This window comes from Furipterus horrens, unplaced genomic scaffold (assembly GCF_987537825.1).
Source record: "Furipterus horrens unplaced genomic scaffold, mFurHor1.1.pri manual_scaffold_2, whole genome shotgun sequence".
Lineage (NCBI taxonomy): Eukaryota > Metazoa > Chordata > Mammalia > Chiroptera > Furipteridae > Furipterus > Furipterus horrens.
Window position 1 is genome coordinate 35,016,926 of NW_028327172.1, and position 22,673 is coordinate 35,039,598.

A 22,673-nucleotide genomic window follows, 5' to 3' on the forward strand; every position below is an offset into this window, starting at 1 on the left:
GAAGCATTCAATAGCCCTCTATTCAGATCTCAGTCTTTCAGTGAGTCTATGCCTCTAGACTGTAAACTTCACAAATGTTTCTTGGTACATTTTTTTTTTTTACCCCCACCTTAGGTGGAAGAGGTGGCTAGAGTATGACAGAATTGAAAACTTCCTTTCTCCTACTTAGATGGCTAGAAATGAATAAAGTTGTGAATTTTTCTTTCCGCTGGTCAGGTTCTCATACTGATCCAGCAATTTAGGCTCTGGTTAATCATTTTCTCCTGAAGGCTGGTCTTATTAAGAAAAACAGAATGCTCTGGTATATTTCAAAATGGTTCCTTTTCTCCTCACGCCACTGGAAGCATCAGGGAATTTTCCCTTCCATATTTGCTATGAGAACCTGGAAGAGCTCCTGGAGGTAAAACTCACATAATCGCCTCTCCCACCCCCATCTTGACTAGGTGCCCTGGTAATTTTTAACTTTCTGACTTGTTCACTGAGAGCCTCAGCAATTTTTCAGTTAGAGTTTAAGTTTTCCTGCACTGGCATTGGTTCCAGGTAAAATTTGCCCTTGTGAGTATCTGCTTCAGTAAACCATTACTCTCTATATCCATCTGCATTTCCAATTCTGGGAATCCTAGAAGAGTTGTTGATTTTTAAGTCCATTTAGTTTTTACTCGTTATTGTGATTTCTAAACTCCTTACGTGTGAAACCCAACACAATCGATTTTCTGTTGAAATTCTCCCATTAATTTGACAGCTCACATTTTGCCTCAGGCTGAAGAGAATGAATTGATGTTGTTGCTGCTGCTGCTGCACTTGTTAAAGTTGTGGTTGTGTTGTTGTTGAGTCTCTGTCACAAACAAATTCTACAGAATTGAAGGAGTGAGCCTTTAGGTGTAACATTTTTAATTGCATGGCAACTCATGTAAGACTTTTCAACCAGCTATGGGACTCTGCCACACTCAGATAAATCATCTCTTTAAAAACTTTCAAATCAGAATATAAAGGAATCCAACTTAAAATAGAAATAAATATTACAGTTAGAGTTGATCAAAATGTAGTAAATTTCTTTTCAAACTAGGTTGTTAACAACTGATCTTGATTTCCAGGTTTAAAAGTTATGAAATCAGGTAATAGAATCAAGGGCAAAATAGTCCAGTGACTATTTTCAATCAGTATTTTCTTTGGAGACTTTGGCTAGATCATGCTCTGTTAAGTGCGGAAGTTGGGAAACACTTTAGAGATAGCTGGAAGCAATCTAAGCAATCAGCACATGCAAAGGCCTGAACCTCCTTGCATTCACTCAGTAAATCAGGGATAAGCTCAGAGAAGATGATTTTGTGCCATATTTTACACGAGGAGACTCTAGTCTTTAGGAAGAACTCTCAAGGTAAGCCTTACTTCCCTGTCTCATCCCTGGAAACTTCTATCAGGAAACTGATGTACTAAAGAAAATAGGAGGAGTCTGGCTGAAATGTTGTGTTCACAATTTCACAATCCAAGCAGAATGCTGCTCCACCTAACTAGGTTCAGATTTTCTTCATGCTGGGATTAGGGCCTTGTAATAACGGTGAGACTAGCTGCTGAATGTACCATAATGAATTAATTTCCATTCATTCAATAAACATTGCCTAAGTGCTTACTAGTTAGCCAGAATAGTATTAATTGCCATAGGCAAGGACATTTTTTTAAACACCCCACCCTCTACCCTCCCACCCAGTCTCCACCCTACCAACGTGAGGCAGTTCTCACAAATTAAGAGTGCTTGAGGATTGAGTTAATGTCAGTGTCTCCCTATCTGGAGAGACTGCCCTATAAGGTAAAGCTTGAAATTGCCGAAAGCTACCCTGCCACCTTCTGGATGCAGACTTTGATTCCTACCCTACACCACCAGCCCATGGTTTGTAACCACTGAAGATTTCAGAGTGGGGAATAAATGTTGGCTTTGAAGCCTGAAGGCTGTCAGGGGTTGAGTTCTGAGCACACAAAGGGTAGTCATTTTTTTTTAACCATTTGCTGTTATTATTGCACTGGTGAAAGCTAAGGTTCTATCCTCAGGAGAACACAATCTACAAACACACATACCTACAAATGATTTCAGAAGGTTCATATGTTAGAAACCTCCCCCAAAATAAAGGTGAGCAAAGACACCTACAACAGCCTTAAGTAGTAGAGCCCAATCTCTAGCAAAATGGTGTCCACTCTCCCACCATTGCCGATCTAGCCCTGAAACTCCACACGGAAAACCTGGGTTGGAGCTTAGGACACAAACTACTGAGCCCCAAAGCCCAGGTCTGGGTCTCAGCACTAGCCATTTGCTTCTAGGCTCCAGGACAAGTGAGCCCAGGGTCTGACATTCTGAACCTTGTCCCTCATTTCACAGCCTTTCCCTCCTTTTTCTCTTGTGCACACTTGCGTCTTACTGAGCAGTTCTTCTACTTCTGGTTCCCCTGCTGCCCTGCTAGTCTGCCCTGCAGAGAGCCAGTTTCACGCATGCAGGTGCCTAGCCCTGAGCTTTTACTTCCTCGTGGCAATGGAGCCCAAAGAGTTAAGAAAGAAAGAAAAAAAAAGTTGAGTAAAAGTATCTTCAAAGTTAGGCGTTCCCAAGCAAGGAGGTCGCCAACCCGGAAGGAGGAGCGCTATGTTGCAAGGCAGGTATGTCCTAGGAAATGCTGAGGATTCTGGAGACTGAGGACTGGGGTGTAGAACTGTGGATCGGGTCACTCATGGCACACGCGGGGCTAGCTTCTCTCTGCCTGGGAACCATCTAGCAGGGGTCCTCGCCTGCCCCCCACGGTACCCATGCACATTTGCTTTGTTCTCTGCACTGAAAGACTGTATAGGCTGCTGCGGAGCGCGCGCTGTGAGCTCAGATGCCTAGATCTTGGAGATGAGAATCTTCTTTCTCCCTACTTTACCCTCTGAGGTTTAAAAAAATTAAAAAGCAAGACCTGGGACCTTCCAGATAGGCTTGGAACGGAAAGCTCAGGGGAAGGGGCCTGAAATCGGTTGTGCGGGGTGTGAGAGGGTTCAGGTGCCACGTAGTTGGGTGTCACGGAGCATGCTTCTTCTTGAGGGTGAGGACAGGTATGATGCGAACAGATCACCAACATGCAGGTGTGTAGGTATGACCATACGGGGGACTCCCGAAGCAGGTTTGGGACGTGATTCTGCGTGAACCCGGGCAGATATCCTTGCGCAAATTATCGTTTTTGCGAGTGCCAGTGCTTTGGGGAGTGGGCATGTGTTTGGAGACAGAAATGAGTTTGCACGTGTGGAAGAGTATGACTGGAAGTGACTGCGCGCGTTAGTCTCGGTAGGGACTTTCAGCTCCGTCAAGCCTGCCCTGCTCTCTAGTGGAGAACCGTAGTGCCGAAGATGCAGGTGCAGGTCCGGAATCCCGCACCATCGGGACATCTTGGCAAACAGCTGTCGGTAACAAGGGCAGCTGGACATATCGCTCCACTAAGCAGATGAGTGATAGGAGATGGATGGGGGTTAGAAGGGGAGAGGAGTAGGGCCGCTGAAGGCTGGGGAAACACCTACATTTTGCCCCGTCCCGCTGTCGGCCGGCAGGTCATTGACCCTTTCTACCCACGTGATGGACCACACAGCGCGGGTCAGGGTACTAGGCGGGGAATCCTTTAGTATGGACTCCGATCTTAAGGAACCCCGCATGTGGATCAAGGACGCTTTTCCACATCCCTACCTAGCTAAGGGAAAGGCATACAGCTACTAATGACATCATTTCTTCAAGACGAGAATATGACCCCCATTATAAAGATGAGTACACTTGACCATTGAACAATGCAACGGTTAGGGGCGCCAGCCTCTGGCGTACTTAAAAACAAATCCGTGTATAACTACAGTCGGCCCTACACATACTCGTATTTCCAGCTGCGAAGTCGACCCTTGAACAACACGGGTTTTAACCCGGCAGCTCCGAGAACCGCGCAGGTCAAATGAACTTCCATCAGTTGTACCGCACGGGTCAACTGAACTTTGCGGAGTCGAAAAAACCTAGGTGTAATTGGACCTGCCCAGTTCAAATCCTTGTTGAAGGTCAACTTTACGTTGAGGCCCTGAGAAGTGACTTGCCCTTAATCCTACCTCCTGGAATTGGTGCACCTGGAATTCAGTTTAGTCTGACAAAGTTCTTAGCCCCAAATCCCTCTCTCGCTCCCCCATAACCAGCTGGGTCCTCTCTGGATGATTCCAGCCGCCTGAAGCAGACACCCTACTTGGGCTCAGAATTAACACTGATAGGCATTAACCCTCCAAGCCTCACTTGCACGGGGGTCTAGAGTCAGACTTCAGGGAGCCAGGAGTCCCCGTGGTCCTGGACCCTGCCCTACAAGACCGCACAGCTGGGGATGGAGTGGGATGCATGTCCAAACTGAATGAAACTGAACAGGTGAAATTAGCAATGATGTCAAACTGTCTTCAATAATCTGCTCACTTCGTGGGTGTTTTTCTTGGTTCCCCCCTTTCCCCCCGCCCATCCCGCCTCCTTTCCATCAGTGACCTCAATGCAAATACAAGTGGGATGATCCTAATGGATGCCACAGGTTCTGAACGCAAGCGGGTGACACAAATCCGTTTGAGGCACAGGCTCCTTCTCATTGGTTGCGCGCAGCTCCGGGACCACCCCAGACCCAGAGCAGCGGGAATAAGAGGAGCTGCGGGTGCTGGGAGGCACCAGAGCGACTTTCCACTTGGAGTGTCACTGCCACTTCCACAGTGCCGTCGCCTGACACGAAAGCCACCACCGCTGCCGCCGCTACCTGCTTCCAGGTGAGCCCGGAGATTCCTACTTAGCTGTGAGATTTTATTTCTCTCTCCTTCTCCCTTCCCTCTCTCTCCGTTACTCTATCTCTTGGTCGATCTCCCTGCCAGTCAGTCTCTATTCACTGCCGTTTGTTTCTCTTCATCACACTATTTCTGTTAGTCCGTGATTCATTCCAGACTCCTATCCAGGTCACGCTGAGTAGCCTCACTCCGGGGACTCGCTGCTCCACTGTTCCCGCGCAGAGCCGGGCTCCAGTCTCGTTGTCTTTAGCTGCACGCGTGCTTACACCGATCTCTGCCGCTGGAGCACACCGGGCACTGTGCACAGGACAGGACGCATGAGTAGCTATCTGGAGACTCTGTGCTCACTCATGGATCATTTCCCGCCTAGTGGACCCCAGAAAGCCGGTTCGGAACCTGGGACAGTGCAAATGGGTGGCAAACAGGTGCAAAGACCTAGGGCATCAGTCGTGAGTCTGGGTGCTTTTTCCCGGTTTCAGTCCCGGGTCTCAATGAAAGATTCTGCTAACCTTGGTTCTTATGAGGGTCTCTTTGCTAGCATTCGGAGCTGAATTTGGTTCTTTAGTTTCTCAGAGATTCCAACCACAGAGATATGTCCAATCTACCTACCTTTCCCTACTCGCACCGCTAGGTGTGAGCAAAAGCCCCACAAATGGGTGACAGCTCTGAGTTGCATTATAGGTACATGCTTTGTGACAGGATGCTCCAAGACTGTCCTTGACGGAGATCTGGCATTTCTTACTGCTGAAGGGGTAACATCGTGTTTTTTCTTTCAGAGCGTCATCATGGGCTTCTGGAAGTATTCCCCCTACCTGGCTCTTGCCATCTTGGTCCTGTATCAGGCAGGAGTCCTCCAGGCAGCACCATTCAGGTAAGACAGCCCTGCCAGCAGCTCACGCCCCTCCCACTGCCCCTAGGATCAACTGTGGTCTGAATTATGGTGTGCTTGAATGTTTAACAGCCGTTCTGGGGGTTGGGCGGAGTGCATGTGTGTAAACCTGAATATAAGTTTTTCTGATTAAGATATGTCACACACAATTTACAAATAGAAATCAGATCTACAATGCTCTTTATTATAAATTTTATATACTTCTTTAGCCTCACAGAATGCTTTCATTGCTTTTTACCAACTATGTGCATCTGTAAGAAACATATTTATCTAATTCAACCACAATTTGAGAAATAAATTGCATTCCAATCTTCTAACTACTTTGCCAATAGCTTTGTTGTTATTAAATTTAATATATGCTCTATTAATCTAGTTTCTCACCCTCATGCAAATTATATTTATTAAACTGACTTTTCTCTGATTCAAACTAATTATAAGTTTTATCATTTAATTTTTAATAATGACTGTATTTAACACAAAGCTCATAAACTTCCTGAAAATCTAACCACAAGCATTCACAAGTCTGTATAATCTAGTTCCAACACACCAATTCATGGCCACACCAGAGCCTGACTCCTGGCCAAGCAGTATTTGTGGAAAGAGAGTGACCTCATTTTCTATCCACTGGTTGTTGGGTTGGCCACATCCTCAGGAAAAGTGGCAGAGACTGGAAAACCTGGCTGTTTATCCTGAGGCTGGGGTAAGCAGGTACTTAGAACCTGTATTGGGTTTGCTTCCCCTCCCCAGGTCTTACTTGGAGAGCCGCATGGATCCTGCTGCCATCGAAGAGGATGATCTGTGCCTCATACTGGCTGAAATGGTGAAAGACTACATGCAGAAGAAAGTCAGTGATGTGGAACAGGAGCAGGATGCTGAGGACTACGCGTAGGTTACACACTTGTCCAGCACAGAGCATGCCCTCCCTCCAGTAATACCCAGGAAGGCATGTCCTGAGAGGTAGCAGAGAACACAGGTAGACAGGTGACCAGAAGGCTGTTCACCCCAGCCTGGGGTCCAGCTGTTCTCAGGCTCCACTGAAGACAGCAGATGTAGAGACTATGGTTAGACCACCTGTAAAATGAAGGCAAAGGCCTTGCACAGGGTGGGGTTAGGTAGAGCAGTGTCTGAGTCTTTACATGTCCAGTCACCCAGAGGCACATTTAGATTTTCTGACAGCACTGGGAATGTCAATGGGAAGTGATGATGATATTTTCCATAATGGCCTAAAATTTTCTGCTGTTTAGGGGAGAAACCTAAGGTTAATTGGTAACCTATCAGAGCAGTAATTTTACCATGATGGTCCCATAAGTTAGGGTCTCCCACATCAGCCGCTCAACCTCTCACTAACAGGTCTTCTCTTTTTCTCCATTCTGTGAATCAGTATCACTACCCAGAAGAGAGCCTGCAACACTGCGACTTGTGTGACCAATAAGCTGGCAGGCTTGCTGAGCAGATCTGGGGGCATCATGAAGAGCAACTTTGTGCCAACTTATGTGGGCTCCAAAGCCTTCGGCCGTCGTCGCAGGGACCTCCAGGAATAAGTGGGAAGAAGGTGACTGCCCTTCTATTCTTCAATGGGAGGATGGATGACTTAATACCACAGGGGCACAGTCCACTCTCTAACCCTCCCTGGGCCCTTATGGGTAAAAAATCCACTGGAAAAGCTGCTCGCTCCAGTGTCTGGAGAAGAACAGAGACTCCCAATAGCTGAAACCCTTAGATTTTGGGTTCAGTTCTCTTTTTTCCAGTGTCTCCCTGTGACACAGATCATCTGCCAGGAAATAGAGATCCTGTTTACTTAAAATGTTATTCCCTGGAGTAATAATTTTGATTATATTGGCGTGTAGGTTTAAAAGGGACTATACATTACTATATTGTGTGCATCTGAATTCAGAGCATACACTTGGGGTCAAGAACTGTGTTTGCCCTCTACTACCAATGTGACCATGGGCCAGATACTCTCTCTGAGACTCAATTTCCCCAAATGTAAATTGAGGACAACAATAACAGCCACCTACTAGTATTAATATAAAAAGAAGATAAGACAATAGATGTCAATAGCCTCACAATCAATAAATAACTAAATTCTACCTCTTGTTCTTTTTCTCCTAGATCGCCAGGAAGCTGAATGCTACTTCTTTCAATTTATCATAAAATCAAGCAATGCATGAAACACACACAAACACACACACACACACATGTGCATGCTACTTTACATTAAAAACACTGTCTTGCTTAAAATAAAATAAATCTAACTGCATATTACCTGGTGTGTGTCTTTTTATATTTATTCTATATTCAATAAATATGACAGCATATCTCATTGGCTTACCTGGTAGCAAACCTGGGCTGGGCCCAGTCAGCCAACCTGTTGATGTTGGCAATTCTGCCAAACTTTCAGAGGACATGAAATTGCTGCCTCCTGAGTATATGGGGACATATACTAATGCTGTGCCTCAGCAGGAATCTTTCTTTAAAGATACCTTGTCTTTTGAGAAGTTCACCAAGAAAAAAAATAATAATTTCATACACTTATAAAGAGTTCCTCCTGGGGGAAAGAAGGGGAGGGGTCCATCAGGGAACTAGTATAAATGACCTGTTGACATGGACAACAGGGTGGAGATTGACTTCAGGAGAGGAGTGGTGGGTGGGGCAGGTCAGAGCAATGGGGGAAAAATGAAACTGCAATAGAATAACAATAAAAAAAATGAAGAAAAAAAAGAGTCCCTCCTAACAGAACCATAAATATGGAGATGATATGGAGGGTTGTCAGTGGGGAGGGGGAAAATGGAGAATGGGGGAAAAGTTACAGGGATTAAGAAGAATAGTTGGTAGGAACAAAATAAATGGGGAGGTTACAAATCGTATAGGAAATAGAGGCCGAAGAACTTATATGAATGACCCATGGATGTGAACTAAGGGTGTGTGTGTTGGGGGGGAATTGCTGGAGGGAAGGGAGGTACTGGGCAGAGAGGGGCAAAGGGAAAAAAACTGGGACAACTGTAATAGCATAATCAATAAAATGTACTATTTTTTTAGAAAGAGTCCCTCCTGCAGTTCATGGTGTTTTTCCCAGAAGTCTCAGGGACCTGTGAACACTTTGTTGACCAGGCTGACTCAAATGAGGCAAAGAAAACATTGACTCAAATGAGGCAAAGAAAACATGCTTGGGATGGGTCCTCAGTATCCTATACCCTCAGTTTTTAGTAAAATATGCCTTGTTAGGCCCAACTGGAGTGGCTCAGTTGGTTGGGCATCATCCTGCAAAGTGAAAGGTCACTGGTTCAATTCCCAGTCAGGGCAAATGCCTGAGTTCTAGGTTCTGTCCCCCCGTTGGGACACGTATGAAGAGGCAATCATTTGATGTTTCTCTCCCTTTCTATCTCCCTCCTTCCCTTCTCACTATAAAAATAAATAAACAATAATAAATAAAAATTAAAATATTCCTTGTTGGAATTAGAATCCTGTGTATTTCAAAGAGACAATTCACACTTATTTTCAGAGAGTGTCCTTGTCCCCACCTCTAAAGGATATCTGTTCACTACTTTCTAATTTACCCCTGGCTGGTTTGGCTCAGTGGATTGAGCGTCGACCTGCGAGCTAAGTGTCGCTGGTTCGATCTTCCAGTCAGGGCACATCAGAGAAGGAAAACTCTGACTCCAAAAAACCTCCGCTGCCTTGCGGCATACCTCTTCAGGGGAAAGGCTAAGGGAGTAAACCCCGACAGAAAATCCGGAGCCGGAGTCCCTAAGGCGGTTCGACGTTGTAGTCAACACCGGCAACTCCTGCGGCGCACCTGAAGCCAAGCTGTATTGACTCCGTCTTTCCCTTGGACCCTTCAGCTGCGAAGAGAGGGGGGGTCTGCTGCATGGGCAACAGCAGACCCTCCATATCACCCTGCCCAGGCTCTGTAGCTTCAGCTTCACTGGAGAGGACACTCCAGCATCATCACAAGATGTTGATTCAACACGGGAGGAGACAGATACCGTGTCACTCCCGAGTTGGACTGCACAACCATTCTCGGCGGTGCAGATAGACTCTTAAGAAGCTACACCATCGTCTCTCGAGATGGACGGCTGCCGACGACTTTCTAATTCAGATTTACTATTACCCATCCCTGCCTTTCCTCCCCATGAACACCCCACAAACACCCCATAGCTGGCAAAGCATTTTAGCAACAATAGCTTGAAGTTTGAAATGGGATCACAGATGGGCAGACCTAGAAAGGTCACCAGAGGCCATCCAACCCAGCTTTTTTATTCTCTGACATGCAGGGAAGTACAGTGCTTAAGTTCCTGTGGTAAGTCTAACTGAGACATTCATACATTTAACAAATATTAATTGAGTACCTGCTATATTCTTGACACTATTCAAGCCACCAGGAATAGAGCAATGAGCAGAAGAGATAAACCCCTTACATTCGTGGAGCTATATTCTACACTGGGGGAGGCTGAAGTGAAGCATGCTGTAAAAGCAGACACTCCATATTGGAAGGAATCTGGGATGTCATAGGGTATAACATCTTCTTAAGGTCAAAATTTCCCAGTGTCAACATCCCTGGCTTCAGCTGGGACTGCTGGTGACAAGTTGCTGAATAGTCAACTTCCGGAGTGACAGTGCAGCCAGTTTCACTGATGGACAGTCAATTAATTGGGAGTATTTAGCTATAGAAGTCAGCCCCTTCCACACATAGAATTACGATCCTTACTCCTATCTGGTCTGTAGACCACACTGTAGCCCAACCTTTGCCTAAAAGGTAGATCAGACCACATCTCCCTTAGACACAAAGTTGACTCCCTATCTCACAAAGTTAGTACCTGGAGCATTACAATGGCTCCCAAGGTCCAAGCTTGTCAGCCCTTCTTCTCTCTTGCCACCTGCCTGGCCTCATCTCCTACTTCTCCCCCACACACTGGCCTTCTTACTGTTCCTCATCCCCTAGCCCCCAGCACCAACCCCCTCCAATGTTTGCACTTGCTGGTTCTGTACTCTGTGCAGAATGCTCCTATCCTTGTCCCTGTCTCCTCCAGATCTTTACTCAAACGTCACATATGCTGGCCCTCCTTTCTGAAATTGTACCTCACCCTGCCCACACACTCTCATCCTCTTCTTCTTGCTTTATGGTTTTCTCTCTACCACTTATTCCCTTCTACCATAGTTATATTTTTAATTATTTAGTTTATTGTTTGTACCCCATCCTGTAAACTATGTAAGCTCCACATGGACAGGGATATGGCTATTTTGTTAAGTGTCCCCTACACACAGAGCAGTATGCCTGGCATGAGGCAGCACTCAATAAACACTTACTGAGTGAATGGAATTCAGTCCTTTTCTGTTTTATGTCCATGGTCAACTTTCAGGTTCCCTCTTGGTCTGATTTTCTTCAGGTTAAACTGTTCAAGGCTTTCATCTTCAGTAATTACATCACCTGGATCGTGATCCCTCAAATGCCTGGAAACTTCTTTCATGGCTGCCAGTGATTAGTGACTCTATTTCCTGCCTCAAGGCCTCCACAAGCACTATTTCCTCACTTGGACCACTCTTCTCAGCCTCCACTTCTCCTCCCCTGGATCAGTATGCCTAGGTTTTCCTCCTCCCAGGCAGTAAACGCAGCAGACTGGTAGGGTGCTCTCTAGGAGTGATACCTATGACTAGGTACGTAAGTTCAAATCGGAAGTGGAAAAAGCAGGAAGACCACTTTAGTCTGAGGTCCAAGCAGCTTCACCAATAATTGAACTAATACTTATTGAATTCCCAGCTGAACTCTGGATATTTCTCAATAACTCATAGAGTAAAAGAGAGTAACTAAGTTATTTATTTATTTATTTATTTTGAGAGTAACTAATTCAAACTTTCAAACCTCTACATAGCATGCACTGAATCAGAATCCTGAGAATAGATATGAATGTACAAGTCAATCAAAGCACAACATGGAGAAACAAATATTTTTGGTATGGCTGCAGCATTTATTACTCCTCACAACCTACATGGGCCATTACAGCAAAAGAATGTCTTTTAATGTCAATTAAGGCTCATGACAAACACTCAAAGCTCAAGAACATATGCTGAGGCTCATTGAATTATTGCACCCAATTCTTCCCCATATCGTTGTTGGCAGCCGTCCGTCTCGAGAGACGATGGTGTAGCTTCTTAAGAGTCTATCTGCACCGCCGAGAATGGTTGTGCAGTCCGACTCGGCAGTGACACGGTATCTGTCTCCTCCCGTGTTGAATCGACATCTTGCGATGACGCTGGAGTGTCCTCTCCAGTGAAGCTGAAGCTACAGAGCCTGGGCAGGGTGATATGGAGGGTCTGCTGTTGCCCATGCAGCAGACCCCCCCTCTCTTCGCAGCTGAAGGGTCCAAGGGAAAGATGGAGTCAATACAGCTTGGCTTCAGGTGCGCCGCAGGAGTTGCCGGTGTTGACTACAACGTCAAACCGCCTTAGGGACTCCGGCTCCGGATTTTCTGTCGGGGTTTACTCCCTTAGCCTTTCCCCTGAAGAGGTATGCCGCAAGGCAGCGGAGGTTTTTTGGAATCAGAGTTTTCCTTCTCTGATGTGCCCTGACTGGAAGATCGAACCAGCGACACTTAGCTCGCAGGCCGACGCTCAATCCACTGAGCCAAACCAGCCAGATATATATATATATATATATATATATATATATATATATATATATATATATATATATATGTATGTATGTATGTATTACTATACTATTGAATCTGATTATGGGGAAGAGAGTAGGATTCAGAGCAAAAGCCCCTTCTCTTCTAGGATATAAAATCATTTTACGGAACAGGCTGCATCCTAAGTGTGGCTCTGACCTCAAGCAGGATGAAAACCTAGCTTATTCAGTTCCTGCGGCCCTGCCATCACAGCTGAGATCTCAGGGCTTCCCTCCTGGTGGTAACAAACCACAGCAGTATTATATTTGCTTACACTTATCATAGCTGTATGGTGGGTGAAATAAACAGCCCTGCCTCTTAATTTATGGGAATGGCCCAGTGATTTATTTTGACCGTTATGATATTGGTAAACGTGGTGCAAACTGAGGCTTGAAATGTGTTTATGTGGTTGGGTTTTGTGCTTTTGTAATTCTGCCATCACCCTGAAGAAAACATACCTTAGGTATATGTTGCTATATTAGCCTGGGCTCCAAAGTGAGACCTGTGGAACTAAACCTGACCTGTAGCCTGGATGCACATAGACCAGCTGGAGATCATCCTCATTCTTACCCACCCTCTACCCCCAGACACATGAGCAGAGAAATAAATGTTTGTGTTTGAGATTTTAAGGTTGTTTTTATGCAACCTTGTTGTGGCAATAGCTAAGTGGTACATATGAATTGGGAAATATGAAGTGAATGTGACTTCCCAAAATTCAGATATTGAAGCGCTAACTGCTAATCTGATTATGTTTGGAGATAGGACCCTTAGGGTGGGCAATTAAGATTAAATGAGGTTGTAAGGGAGGGGCTCTAAGCTGTTAGGACTGGTGCCCTAATAAGAAGAGGAAGAGATACAGAGATTTCTCTCTCTCAGTGCACACAGAGAAGAGGCCAGGTGAGAACACAATGAGTAGATGGCCATTTGTAAGACAAGAAAGAAACCTTCCCACACACTAACACTGATGGGACTTTGATCTTGTACTTCCGGCATTCAGAACTGAGAGGAAATAAATTTCTGTTGTTTAAGCTATTCTGCTGTGGTTGCCAGAGCATACTAATAGAAGGGACATTAGTTGATGGAATTATTTTTGCTACCACAGCTTGTTTTTTTTCCCTCACTGAGATTTGGTTTCTAAATCAATTTTTCTAATGGCCAATTTATCAAGTTTACTCGTTTCTTTTTATGAGTTCATTTACATTTTTTTAAAAGATCATCTTTAAAAATGTTCAGCTCATTTTAGTTTAGTCTCCTATGGATGAACCTAGATAACATGCCTTAAATAAATTGTCTTATTTTTATAATGAATATGCACAATATATTACACAATGATGAATATAATAAATATGCCTCACATATAATATTCAGTGTAAAATAAAGCAAGTTACAGAGTACACGTACCAGATGATATCATTTGTATTAAATGTGAAACATGTATAACATTACTATATGTAATTTAGAGATACATACATATGTAGTAAAAATATACAGTCATGTGCAAGGAATGTAAACATCACATTAAAAAAAGTAATCGACTTTGAAGGGGTAGGAAGGAGATTCCATGAGGAAGGGTTTATAGACAGCATTTCAGATGGAGATTCTTTATCATCTTAGGAAAGTATATTCTTATTGTGTGCTAAAAGATTTTTTAATCATAAATTAAGATTTAATTTTATCAAAATATTTTTGATGTCTAACAAGATGGACCTAGCTATAGACCTAACTATAGACCTAGCTGAGACTGCAATCTCAAAAGAACTTGAGCCAGAACCACCCAGCTGAGCCTCTGCCAGACAAGCCTACTCTCAGAATCTGTGTGAGATAGTATTTGTTCTTCTGAGTTAAGCTTTCAGGCAATTTGCTACAAAGCATAGATAACTTATATTAATCCAAATTATGTTCATTTCAATTCAATCCCCAAATCTGGAAAGCACATTCAGTGCAATGGGCTAGATGTGCAACTTGAGTTCAAGTTGGAAGCCACAGTTTACAGGAAAGATACATTGTCAGATCTCTTTACCCTGATTCCCAAGCCCAGGTCAGATTAAGTGCAATGGCATGAGCTGCTTCCATTCCAAACAAAATTAAGTCCTGCTCTTGTTCCTCATTATTAGGTGCTTTATACCAGGAGCCTCTTTCTCTGTGTTCTCAATGCTCTTCATCCTATAGCTACTCTTTTATATCATTTCTTTTTGCCTCTATGATTCTCATAGTGGGAGAAAATGTTAAGACCATATCAACCAAAACACATTTTTGAATCTCCTCTGTAACATCCCCCAAGTAGACTTCTAGCTGCTTATTTTTGAAATTTTTACATTCCTGTTTCTTGAGGTAGCTTAGTCTATCTTTAGATCATTCTGACTCTTAGAAAATTTCTCCAATAGTGAGCAGAATTTACTTTCTCTTCCTGCTTCACTTAGTTCTCAAGATACTCATTTTGCGCAAATCTTTCAAGAAGCATAGTCTGTGACTGAGAGCACCTCTGAAGCAAGGACTGGTTATTAATTGTTGGGAATTTAAAGCAAATCAGATTGGCTCTACTCTAAAGCCCTAGCTTGACTTGGTTTTCTATGAGCCATCTCATTAGCTGCATATATCCTAGACAATTATTCATTCATTCTCAAGAATGAATAGGGGATATGGGTTTAGGCTCTTCAATTATGGATCCTCAGATATTTCTGCTCTTGGTGAAAGTCTTGTGGATATTCCTGTAGCTAACAAATGTCATGCCCTTGTCTCTGGTAGGGCCCTGAGCCAAGCACTATAAAACCTGGGCCTCATGTTGCCTACTCTGGCTTGCCAGGATGATGATAAGATTAATTACTTCCTTAACGTAGGGTACTCTCAAGACTTCCTGAAGAGCTTGGCTCATCTGTAGATCTAGGAAGGTTGAAGGAGTGGTTTCTTGCCTTTCCAAAGATAGTCAACAATCTTCCAGCTCCTGTACAAAATTCTTAATATAGTCCACAAAGCTACGTATGATATGGCTCCTGACTTCTGTTCCAGCCCCATTTCTCACTATGCTTTCCCTCCCACTTTGAGTTCCAGTTCCATTGGCATTCTTTCAATTTGTCAGAATCTTCACAGTTAATTCAAAAATGAATAGATTTAGGATATTCATTACATTTGTAAAATCCTTTCACTTTTGCCATCTATAATAACCTAATCATGGGACTGACATCTGTCATATTCATAAGTCATCGTCATGTATAAGGGATTTGCAGTGGGTGTACACTAGAAGGTTAAAATCTGCTAAGGTTCTTTAAATATTAAGTGATTTTTTTGTTGGTGATATATTTTTGTGTATATATATATATTAACTAATGTTTATCAGTGTTGGAAACTAATGTGTTATCCCTCACTAAGTATGTAGGTCATTATTGGATTTGATTTATTTGGAGTGGAGAGGCTTCTTTGAATATACAGGTGATTCTGCATCTCTGGATGTGAAATGTGGGCAGGCAGAGACCCACAGATAGATTTTTTAATAAGGTGCTCAAATGTGCCTCATAACATTAAATTTGAAGTAAAACATTGTCATTAACATTTTGAAGTTTGAAGTTTTGGATCATACATCTTTCATCTTTTTCTTGGAGGTACAGAAACCTTCCCAGCCTAGGTCCTTTTCTTGATTCATAAAGGGAAATAGCTTGCCAAGTGTACCCTCTGTATGTGATTTATAAAACATGATATACATCCAAATTCTCTCTACATTAAAGTTATTCAATTTACTCTAATGGCCCTTATATTAGAGTTATGTCTATTCATAGCAGACAACACCTGTAAGTCATTAGCTTGAATTATAGTTCTTGCTAATTTTCATCATTAAAGTCATAGATTTAGGGAGGCAGTCCCCTGCATTTTGCAAATCTATTCTAAAATGCCTATCTCTCATATTAGAAAATTATAAACTTAGAAAATTATAAGGATACACAAATATTTCTCTTATAAGAAAAAAAGCAGAGGAATGAGCCAATCGTACGTGATAATCCAAAATAGTTCCATACTGGTCAGTCTCCACCCTCCAATCTCTTATCTTTATTCCAACCACTATTTATTGAACTCAAGAAACCCTGCATAAAAAAACGAGATTTCTTATTTAAACTCACTCATAGGTAATATGATAGTGAATGAACTAAATGAAAAGGCAAGATGTAGATCCAAGTATGCAGGTAGATAGAGAGACAAATATACAGACAGGTAGATAATTAATGCTAAGGCGTGGCTTTGGGACAGGGTTGACTCATCCATTAGACATAATAGGCACAGATCAGTGGCCCACAAAAATGTTTTAATTAAGGTATTTTAAAATAAAAAATTAATTTGTTAATGGTAATGATTATATAATAATGAATCCAGCCCAGATCATATTCACTTATGTAACAAAACTGTTGTAAATAGAAATTTTAATATTTTTTATGGAGGAAGAAGCCCACGAAGGCAAAAGTGCCTAAAGCCCACAAATATAATGATGGCCTCCTGGCTCAGGAAGCTTTAACCTTTCCCTATTCATAATATCCTTCACAGTCACCACCATCATAAAGCTACGTAATAATACACAGTGTCAGTAAAAACAATGTGATTGCTATAGAAATACAACTTCACATCAAAGTGCCCTCTCTTTTAACCACATTGCCCCCTGGGTCTCTCACAAATAGACTCTAAACTGCTACTAGATTACGAATTTGGGGAAAAATCAAGTTATATCCAAAATTTATACTTAAAAATTACTAATTTATTAAATAAATTAATGGTTATAAATGGCCAAAATAACACTGAGACTTCTAATTTAGATCTAGTGTCTGATCTTTGAAAGAATTCAGAGGAAAAGCTCAATACCTTACCAGTACAAGAACCAAACCACAGTGAAAATAAAAACAGCAGAAGTGTTTGTCTCTGTTAGAGAAATGGATCATTATGTATAGTATATTAAAAGTTCATTCTAACATATAATTACCATAAATGTCCCCTTAATGGCAAGTGACTGGGGGGTGGCGGGGGGGCTGCGCTCTATGAAACCTCTCAAGGTGATCTGATTATAAATTCTTAACTGAGCAGCTCAGGGTGGGTAGTCATGCCCCAGGCATATAACATTTTAAGTAAAAGGCTTCTCTTTGCCTTAAGCAAACCCTGTACTTGTTGTGCATCTAGGTTAACACACCTTGAAAGAAACCCTCAAGAGAACACATAATCTTGTTAACTATCCTGTAATCCAATCCCGCCTTGTTTTTCCTCACCTTCACATAATCTTCCTTACATTTCTTTCCTAATTTTAAATGCATAAAATAAATTGCAAAACTGTCATTCTAGGGAGCATTTGAGATTTTGCTTCCCGGCAATTGTCGTCAGCTTGGCTCAAATAAACTCATAAAAATTCTCTACAGGTTTGGACGTTCTTACATTGACATGACATAAATAGAACAAAATGTGAATAGTAAATAAACAGGGGAAAATGTTCCAGGCTGCAACAAAATTTAAATTAAATGAATGAGGTATGTTTTTATATCTATTAACTTGGCAAGGAAGATGTAATAATATCAGTTCCATTGTTTCCAGTGAAATTGATGAACACCTTTCTGATAGCATATATAAAATAGGAACATGCCAGTATGCACTGAGAACCATAAAAATGTTTACACCCTTTGACCCAGTAAATTTCATTAAGTATAATTTAGCCTCAGGAGATACAAGGGGGAACCCCCCACCAAAAAAAATGGAATTATCTTCTGAAGGGCAGATCCCTTGTAGTACAGGCTTCCCCTGCTAGAAACCTGTCTGTATCAGTGTACCAGCTGGCATTGTTGTGAGAGGTTGTGTTCAGCTTTGGTGGATATTTTTTGAAGACTTTCAATGCTGTAACAGAGTGAGAAGGGTCCCTAAAGTCCCCTCAGCTCATGGTTTTAGGGATGGTGAAAGGAGATAATACAGCTTTTAAGGTAATTTACAGATCTTTGGCAAGTTGGTAACTAGGTAATAGCTGTGCTGTAGCCCAGGGCAAAAGGGCAGATGATAAGCTTAAAATACTTTTCATAACAATGACGTATGGTGCCCTGGGTCAGCACTTAAAATGAGGGCAGGCAGCCATAAAAGGAGAGAAGCCACATGGTCTGAAAGGGTGTAGACAGGAGTCAACTAGAAGGTCTGGTGTATAGAAAAAGAGCCATGATGTAGCAGGCCAGCAGCTTTGTAGGAGAGCTGGTCCACCAAAGGAGAGGGCCATGCAGGCAGTGAGTATAGAAGAGAAAGAAGAAGAGTAGCCATGAGAAAGGAGCCGTGAGCTGGAAGGGGACTCAGTCATGCTCCCTGTACTGAAGTAGCAGCTATGCAGGTTGTAGTGAAGCTGGTCCATGGTGAGAAGGAGGAAGCAGCTGTGAAGTTTGTAGTCAGGATTCGGCCATGTGGCCTGGGCTAGTAGGAAAGCAGACATGCTGCTGCTTTGATCTTGGTTGTGCCCATTCCAGCTGACTCCAAAGCCACCAAGGATTCTGCCTTGCAGTCCTGGACTCTATCCAGACCCTTGAAACTCGGGACATAAAAAGAGGACACTTTGTTAGGACTTATGCCTTTCCTGGACTTCACCATGATCCAGTGTAACACAGCACATGTTTTGCTGGACTGTTCTACCAAGGCTGATGACATCATACCCCAGATCCTGAAGGAGAGAGCTGACAGATAAGGAATGGGGAGCTATTGGACTTGGTTTTGGTTTATAGCCTTTTGGGGAGCAAGGGAAATGCTGGGTCTCATGGGAAAACAGGACTCTGAGCAGGAGTACTCTCAGCACACCCCCCCCCCCTACACACACACACACACCAAGGTTGGAATATTGTAAATAAAGACGTTTTTCTCAGCAGCAATTATTGGGTCATACACCAAGGCACCACATGAATGAGCTCTGCCTTTGCCCATTTCATGATGGATGATTTATGAGTATATTTGTCCACACTGCACTGGGTGTTCAGCAGTTTTTGACCAAATATGGCCTGACCCCCATATCCCACCATCCCTATTCACCTGATCTTACCCTGAGCTACTTTCTTTTCTGTTTCCCCAATGAAAAATGTCCTACAAGGGAAACATTTTGCTGAAGTGGGGGAGGTGAAACGAAAAACAGCAGAAGCAGTAAAAGGCATCAAAATCGAAGAGTTCAGCCCTGGCTGGCAGAGCTCACTGGATTGAGTGTTGGCCTATGAACCAGAAAAGGTTGCTGGTTTGATTGCCAGTCAGGGCACATGCCTGAGTTGCGGGCCAGGTCCCAGTTGGGGGCATGTGAGGGGCAACCAGGTTTCTCTCTCTCTCTCTTTCTCCCTCCCTCCCCTTCTCTTTAAAATAAATAAATAAATAAAAATCTTAAAAAAATAAAAAATAATTGAAAAGTTCAAAACTGTTTTTGAGCAATGGAAAAAACACCTTGATAGATGTATTGTATCAAACAAAGAGTACTTTGAGGGTGATTGAAATTTAAACCTGTAAGAATAAATACACAATTTTTTATAAATAAATTTCAGGGGTATTTTTGGGTACCCCTCCCCCATGTAATTCAAATGGAGGGTAAATGCCTGTGTATAAAGACCTTTACTGTAGCAATCTCTAAAAAGCAGAAATACTAAAACAGCCAAAATGCCCAACAATACAGACAGTGAAAACAGTGGATTAAATTGCAATACATTAACTGGATGGAACATTCTGTCACTCTCACAATAATGATTATAAAGAATATAAGATACTATAAAGAGCTGTTTAAGACACCATTTGGTGAAACAAAATATCCAATTATATAGATGCTGTGATTATAGGTATGTAAAATACAACAGTATGTAGATGCGAACTACAGGAAAAAAAGAAAAATAGATGGTTTTCTCCTGCTCCTTCTGTCCCAAACAGGCCCTGTGTGGTGGGGCTCCTGCCATCCCCCGTGTTCTAGACACACCAGCTTGCTCTCTGCTCTGGATACTGAGTACATCCTTCCCTTTGCAATTTCTGTCTCTTCCATTTGGATTGCATGGCCCCTACATCTTTCTGTAACCTCATCTTTTCTTGCAGTTTTAATTATCACAACTAACATGAATAGCAGTGTGATGAGCAGTGACTGGTCAGTATGAAATTAGAGACAATACAAATGAAATCATGACTAAAAAGGAAGAAAAATTATAGAAAAGATGATGAGAGGGGAGTGTGGGGTGAAAAACTTGATTGTGACACACAGGAGAAACTTGAGCATTTCTAACGTCTCTGGGGAAGGACTCAGAAAGAGGAAACGCTGTGATATGGAAGAACATGGATTAACTAAGGAAGCCAATTCCTCAATTCTCTGTAGCCCTGGCTGGGTAGCTCAGTTGGTTAGAGTGTCATTTCAATACACCAAGGTTGCAGGTTCCATCTCAGGTCAGAGCACATACAGGAATCAACCAATGAATACATAAATAAGTGGAATGACAAATTAATATCTCTCTCTCTCTCTCTCTCTCTCTCTCTCTCTTTCTAATCAATCAATAAAGAAAATAGTAAGAAAAACAAATATAAATTTCCTTTAAAGAGATAAAATCTGTAACTCCTAAGGATCAGGGTTCCCATGTAGTTTCCTTCTTTCCTATCAGTGAACTTCTATACTATATTATAAATATCTCCTCCATCTATGTGTAAACTGTGATCAGAGGAAAGAAGTCTTAATCATTACTGTACCCTAATGTTGAATGCAAAACAAGGGTTCCACTATTAACGAATAAATGTATCTGTTGACTTTCTTTCTAAGTGTCATGGGTGTCCTGGAAACAGCATGAATCCCCTCAATAAATGGGTAAGAAGGGGCAATGAAAGAGAGGGAACAATGCAGGTAAAGGAGCACACAGATGCCAAAACAGACCTTTATCAAAAACAAAGTAATGTCTGGGGATTCAGGGGAGCCAGAAGCAGGGCACTGACTGGGCAGGAAGCAGGGAGGAGCTCCCAGAGTATTAGAGCCACAAAAACTATAGATTAGGTCTAGTTCCACACTAGTTAAATATTTTGTTGTAAATAGCCTCCCTTTCCTCCAGATCCCAGGCTCCTTAGCCAAATGGAGGTGAGCAAGGGTTGCCTCTAATGGGATGCAGGAGAGAAAAGAGCTGTCTAAATGAGCAGTTGTCACCGCAGCCGCCAAGACAGAAACACTTAACACTTCATGTCCCTCTTATAAACTAACCGCTCCTGGAGGGATGGGTCGGGGGTGTACATCCAAGAACCCTGGAGAAACAAGGCTGTGGGGTCTAGGGTGGAATTTCCAATTAGGAAGGACCCCAGGGAAGGGGATGGAAGGGTTCTCTCTTGCCTGCTCACTTCCTATATCCCTCTGCCTCCAACCCTCCTCTTTCCTACTCTCCCTAGACCCTCACCTCTGCTCTAACCCTAGTCAGTTTAAGAGAGAAGTTTTCACTGTTCCAAACTCTTGCTCAGGTCTCTGGTCTCATCCATCAGTATATGAAAGGATCGGAGGTTAAGATGCCTGGTATCAATTGGCACTGGTGCCTTCCTGGGATCTAGGACTCTAAGGAGTGTCAACATAAGAAATGTTCAAACCTGTAGAGAATTTTTATGAGTTTATTGGAGCCAAACTGACAATAATTGCCGAGAAGCAAAATCTCAACGGAAAACATGCTCCAGAGAATGGTGGTTTTGCACCTTATTTTGTACATTACAATCAAAAGAGGAGGTATAAGTGAGTTACATGAAATCCATTGGTGATAGATTAGGGAGGCAGGAGAAGGCAAAGGGGGTGAGGAGCTCTGAGATAAAAAGTAAAATGATAGACTTAAACATCTTTTACATAGACACACACAGGATAGTTAATAGTGAACATTACCACAATAACAATAACAATGAAGGGATTTGTGGCCCCTGCTCTGGTGCGGTTGTCCCCGGAGGGGTCTGGCAAAAGGGAGGTTACCTGGACACTCCAGAGGTGTGTTATCGTAGATGCAAAAAGACAATAGATATGCTCAGTTAAAGTAAAGACTGGCTTTTGTCAGGGAAGATTCTAGCCTAGGATAGGACCGCTCACCATAAACTGTTTTTAGTTAAAGAGTTTTAATTTCAGGCAATCCTGTGTGGTTACTTGAGGTCTAGGAGTTTGTGAGGCCTCCATGCAGGTCTCCCCTGAGCTTGTCAGGTTTAGTCTGTGGCCCCTTTTTGTGCACAGAAGAGAAAAGGGGTCATCCACCAGGGAGTATTTTCCATGTACATAAACTAATCTACCGAGAGGAATTCTGTACAGGGTTATCTTGTTGATTTATCCATTTTTAATTCACTAAATTAATAGATATTTATTTTTGCCATAAACAAGGTGA

General features: G+C 42.7%; 1 protein-coding gene across 2 annotated transcripts; it reads left to right on the plus strand.

The window, feature by feature from the left end:
- Nucleotides 1–4,657: 4,657 nt before the first annotated feature.
- LOC150018140 (calcitonin gene-related peptide 2-like) lies at nucleotides 4,658–7,948 on the plus strand. Of its 2 annotated transcripts, XM_090267644.1 has the most exons (6): nucleotides 4,658–4,779; nucleotides 4,963–5,219; nucleotides 5,571–5,665; nucleotides 6,431–6,568; nucleotides 7,065–7,235; nucleotides 7,796–7,948. In XM_090267644.1, the coding sequence occupies exons 2-5, from the start codon at nucleotides 5,112–5,114 to the stop codon at nucleotides 7,222–7,224; spliced, it is 501 nt and encodes a 166-aa protein (XP_090123770.1). In that variant the 5' UTR covers nucleotides 4,658–4,779; nucleotides 4,963–5,111; the 3' UTR covers nucleotides 7,225–7,235; nucleotides 7,796–7,948. The 2 variants fall into 2 exon arrangements, with proteins under 2 accessions (XP_090123770.1, XP_090123771.1); XM_090267645.1 differs by lacking the exon at nucleotides 4,963–5,219 and having other exon boundaries at nucleotides 4,659–4,779.
- Nucleotides 7,949–22,673: the final 14,725 nt, after the last annotated feature.